The 5,050-nt window shown below is 35.1% G+C and overlaps 1 protein-coding gene across 1 annotated transcript in view; it reads left to right on the top strand.

Moving 5' to 3' along the window:
* Window positions 1–234: 234 nt before the first annotated feature.
* The window catches only part of LOC107653664 (glypican-6-like), a 69,785-nt gene continuing 64,969 nt past the window's right edge, over window positions 235–5,050 (top strand). Inside the window, exon 1 of the mRNA XM_016440443.1 lies at window positions 235–483. Coding sequence (XP_016295929.1) covers window positions 327–483 — 157 coding nt within the window. The 5' untranslated portion in view covers window positions 235–326. The remainder of the gene's footprint in view (window positions 484–5,050) is intronic.

The raw sequence follows: 5,050 nt of genomic DNA, 5'->3' as shown, positions 1-5,050 counted from the left end.
ATATAGACAGCGCTGTGTGTGTGTGTGTGTGTGTGTGTGTGTGTGTGTGTGTGTCACATATAATTACTATTACTTTATGGCATTAAAAATAAGAGATTAGAAATAAAGTAATTCAAGATTAAAATAAATTAAAATGACAGAAGTACAAAAACTTAAAACATTTGTTGTCATGCATATTTACGTTTTTAAATATTTTATATGAAACACATGATAAAATTAAAATTGATTGAAACATTTGTCCACGTGCAGCTGGAGACGCCGGTGCGCTGAGCGCGTCTTGCGGGTTTTGCGCTTTTACGCATCGGCTGGATTTGCGCACAGGAGGGATGTTGAAGACACCTGTCGTGATTTTCACTTCTTTATCGCTTCTGTTGTCGCTGTCATGTGCTGGAGATGTAAAATCGCGCAGCTGCAGCGATGTGCGCCAGGCGTTCACGACCAAAGGCTTCAGTCTCCATAATGTGCCACGTCAGGAGATATCAGGTGAGGACAAAGTGCCAACATCGTACCACATCGTAAACTCTGGCTAAAAGCGCATTTCTGCTTATACTTCAGTTAGTTTCTGGCGGAGAACAGCTCGTGCTCATGCAGAAGGTTTTCTTTAAAGTCCTATTGATCATTAACGAGCTTGATCAATGATGATTTGCTGATGATTTGCATAAAGTGAATGAGAAAATCTAAGCTCATTAATTCAGGGTTTTGGTGACTTGAGCTTTGAAAACTTTTCATACCACAGTTGCCTTCAGTATTTATGGATATATAGGCAGCATGAGGTCATTTAGCTATCACATTAACAGAAATGCATGTTATTGGTGCTTGTTATTAAACTTATGCATGCACGACAAAAAAAAAGTTTTATTTTGATGTGGTGTTGATGATTTACAGATGATTTTCATATAAACTATCATTGCTAATCCTTACATATAGCTCAAAATGAGCAATTTTGAGGCCAAACTACAATTGCATTCAGCTTAAAAAGATAATATCAATGTACATAATTTTAGGTTAATTTGCATGTCAAACTTTGCTAAAACTTTTTGCACATTGACTAAATACATCTGCAGAAATCCTGTAAAATCAATACAGATCTAAATTAGTAAAACTAAGATTTTCTTCTGAAATTGACTGAAAATGTTTCAGAAAACCACAGCAGAAAGATAAACTTACAGTAACTCTTAAGTAACATACCGCCAGCCAACTTTATAGTAAATGCAATTTTTTTTCTTCTCAGTTTTGATATAAATGATTTAGTTTGAATCTTAGCAACGTAATTTTACATCATCACCCACTCATAAAAAAAAAAAAGAGTTTTACCCATGTTGTAAGAGTTTTGCAGCTCTGTCTGAAATTAAAACTCACTCATGCAATATAAACAGCCCCAGTAGGTGGCCCTACTCACTCAGTAGGATGCACCCCTGTTTAGCATTGGATTTATGGAGTCCTTAAGGCCATAGTGTAGCTTTAATTCATACTCCTCGCTGTGGCATAGATAAGCTTCTCTCTCTCTCTCTCTCTCTCTCTCTCTCTCTCTCTCTCTCTCTCTCTCTCTCTCTCTCTCTCTCTCTCTCTCTCTCTCTCTCTCTCTCTCTCTCTCTCTCTCTCTCTCTCTCTCTCTCTCTCTCTCTCTCTCTCTCTCTCTCTCTCTCTCTCTCTCTCTCTCTCTCTCTCTCTCTCTCTCTCTCTCTCTCTCTCTCTCTCTCTCTCTCTCTCTCTCTCTCTCTCTCTCTCTCTCGCTCTCTTTGTTATCTGTTGTGAAGTGATCACATTTGAGGGCTTCACCCAGTAAAAGCTAATTACTGTGGTAGGGACATAATGCAGAAGAGAGCATGTTTGAAAGGATAATATACTGCGGTCATAATGTGTTTGATCCCACACAAGAGTTCCATTTGTCTTAAAATGACATTTGTTGCTTGTTCTGATGGCAGGCATAGCCTGATGTAGATGGTTGTGATTATGACGTTGAGATTTTGGACAGTCCTTTTCTAATAAAAAAACATGCAGATTGATTTAGGCAAAAGTTTGGTGGTGTATAATGCAGGAATGCTTGAATATTGGAGACTTTGGCTACAGAAGCGCTGAAATGGACCTGCGGGATGTGTCTACATGAAGTGTTTTGTGCATTTCTAAAATAAGATTATTTTGTCTTTTCCCTGTGGTCTCACCTGTGAGCGTGTTGTCTTATGGTTGTTCTCCAAGGGCTCAATCTCTGAGCAGCATGCATGTCTGTTGTTGATGTTGGTGCACATCTACGTATGTATTCCTGCTGTTGCATTGATTATCTATAATATAACAGCATACAGTAGCTAATGCAAGAATACTCATGGAACACAAATTCAAATCAGTTTTGTGTTGACAAAAGAAATGGCCTTAAATTAATTGTAAATAATCTGAAGTTGTAGTGCTTTCAGATACTTACTCTGACACTGCAGTGACTGTTGATTCTGTGTGTGTCATGCACTAAAATATGTTGATGTGGGATTTAATTTAAAACCATTTTTACTCAGAAATTGCTGGTAAATTTCATAAATAATTATAAAGAAATATAATTCAATCAAAGTAAAAAGACTGAAATAGTATTTCCTCGCAAAACATACTCCAATTATCTTTATTTACAACTTAAAAAAATCATTTATTTTTCAGGTTAGAAATAATTTGAGACCAAAAAGGTTTTTGACACAGAAGTCAAGCTTCAAAATGTCTGAATGGCATTGCATTAGACATAAAATACCAAAGCAAGTGCATTTTATTAGAGTGAAAGACAGCTCAAGCACTTTCGTTTATAGTGAATGTGATGAACTTGAGGAGAACTGACTTCATACATGTGCTAAATATTATTGAGCAAAAGACACTGAACAAAAATTACATCCAGTCTAAGGTGGATTGTTGGTTTTTGGCACATGCCAGGATTGGAGACTATGTGGCCGATTAACTAAACCTGCTAAACAGCATAGCTAAACTGGAAGACTGATTTAACCAGTTTTCAGCTGGAAAAGATGAAATTACGTTACATTCACAGAAAGGCATGTAAAATGTTATTGAGCTCATAATGGGCTTTATTTGGGTTAACTGTTAAATTCATGCATATTCCAGTATGCACAAAGTTGTACTTGGAGGAGTTGAAGAAGTCATTGATTTGAAGATGATATCCATGTAAACTGCCATTGCATATTATAAATCTGTATATATTTGAGACCAAAACTAGAATATAATTTAAATGTAAAATACAAAATACCGAAGCAGTTCCATTTTGTTTGAATGAAAGATAGCTCAAACACTTGTCGTGGCAATTTTCTATTTCAATAAAGGTATGAGACAAAAGTCTTTTGAAGATTTATGTTCTTGCAAGAAAAGGTCTACACAGCCATTCAGTGTTGGCTATAGATTGTGACAAAGAGAAAATATCTTAACTCAGTATTTATACCCAAATCAGGATTCTTCTATCTCAACCAATCATAATGCATACTCAAATTATGAGTCCATTTAAGGTGTCCAACTATGTCCCCTAGATGTGCTTTAATGTAAACCATCTTCTAAGAAGCTAGGTATAAAATAGCATTTCTCGTCTCACATTTGTCTTGCACACACACACATCAAATAGATTTCCTGTTATCTCTCAGCTCATCAAAAACTCAAGCATACTGTAGCAAACTGAAGCACTCAGAGACAGTCTAAAGAACATTCTTTAGTATAGTGAAGTAAATAAAACCAATAATAATAATAATAATAATAATAATATTTCAGATAAACATACAATTTCCTCCACACACTTTTGTTAGTTAATGTGATGAACTTGTGGAGAATTGACTTTATACATGTACTACAAATCACCAAAACAACAGCTGAGTCAAATACAGTCATAATGGCTCTTGATTGGATGAAATACCCTTTTTAAACTAGTCCAAGGTGGTTTGTTGCTCTCAGCTAACCAATAAGATGGTTCAGCTGGTCTAATTTAGATGGGTTAATGTTCTGGCAAGGTTCTTCCAAAGTTATGAGCAAATATTCTTCCAGTAAAATTAATAGAGCGTTCGTTCAAAGTTATCTAGTTAATAATGTTCTCAAAATGTTAGCACAAAAACATTATTATAGATCACTAATGGAAAGTTTTTTCTAAGACAGTTTAGTTGGATGTTCATCTAATGTTTTTAGTTTTGGTACAGTTTATTAGTTTGCATGCACTAAAAATCACCCAAACACTAGCTGATTCAAACATGGTTAAACTGGTCTAATTTAGGATTGTTTTTTGGGACTTGCCAGTCTTGAAGACTAGCTATGTGGCCAATCAGCTAAACCAGCTTTGCCAGGCTTGGAGGCTGATTTAACCAGTTTTCAACTAGAAAAAAATAAAAAATAAATGGACTGATTGCTGAGAAAAGCAGTAGCATATTTTGTCTGCAGAGTTTGTCTGACATTTGGCGTAATTGTTTTATTATCTAATGCAATGACATTTACACACTTTTTTTGTGTGATGTACCTGACCAAATGTAATTCTGAACATAAGTTTGTGAAAAGTTCATCTTATTCTGCCACTATTTATCCAGTGCTTTTCCTATCATTTCTATCATCCTGTCATTAATACTAACTTTGTATACATTTACATTAACATTTAACCAATCAGAAATGAGGTAAAGGAGTGAAATTGCTCAAACATGAGAAACAACCTTTGGAGTTCAAAATATAAAGATTTATAAAACAAAAACCAACAGCATTATTTGTACTTGACATTCATTTACACAATTTAAGGATAAGTCGTTGATTTCAGAGCAAGATTAATTTGAAGCAGACACATTTGGGAATACCATATCAAAGTTTGAGACACTTAGAGCAAACTAAACGCAGACATTCAAGCAAAATTTATTAAATCACTCCCCAGCAGAGGCGGACAAAGTACTCAATTCCATTACTTGAGTGAAAGTACAGATACTGCTGGTCAAATATTACTCCATTACAAGTAAAAGTTGTAAAGACAGATTTTTACTTAAGTAAAAGTACAGAAGTACTTGCTTTTAAAAGTACTTAAGTACCAAAAGTAAATTTCCTTTTTTGTGTC

This window comes from Sinocyclocheilus anshuiensis, unplaced genomic scaffold (genome assembly GCF_001515605.1).
Source record: "Sinocyclocheilus anshuiensis isolate Anshui unplaced genomic scaffold, SAMN03320099.WGS_v1.1 scaffold175, whole genome shotgun sequence".
Taxonomy (NCBI): domain Eukaryota; kingdom Metazoa; phylum Chordata; class Actinopteri; order Cypriniformes; family Cyprinidae; genus Sinocyclocheilus; species Sinocyclocheilus anshuiensis.
The sequence above is the reverse complement of the archived record's forward strand: the minus strand, read 5'-3'. Positions and strand labels throughout refer to the sequence as shown.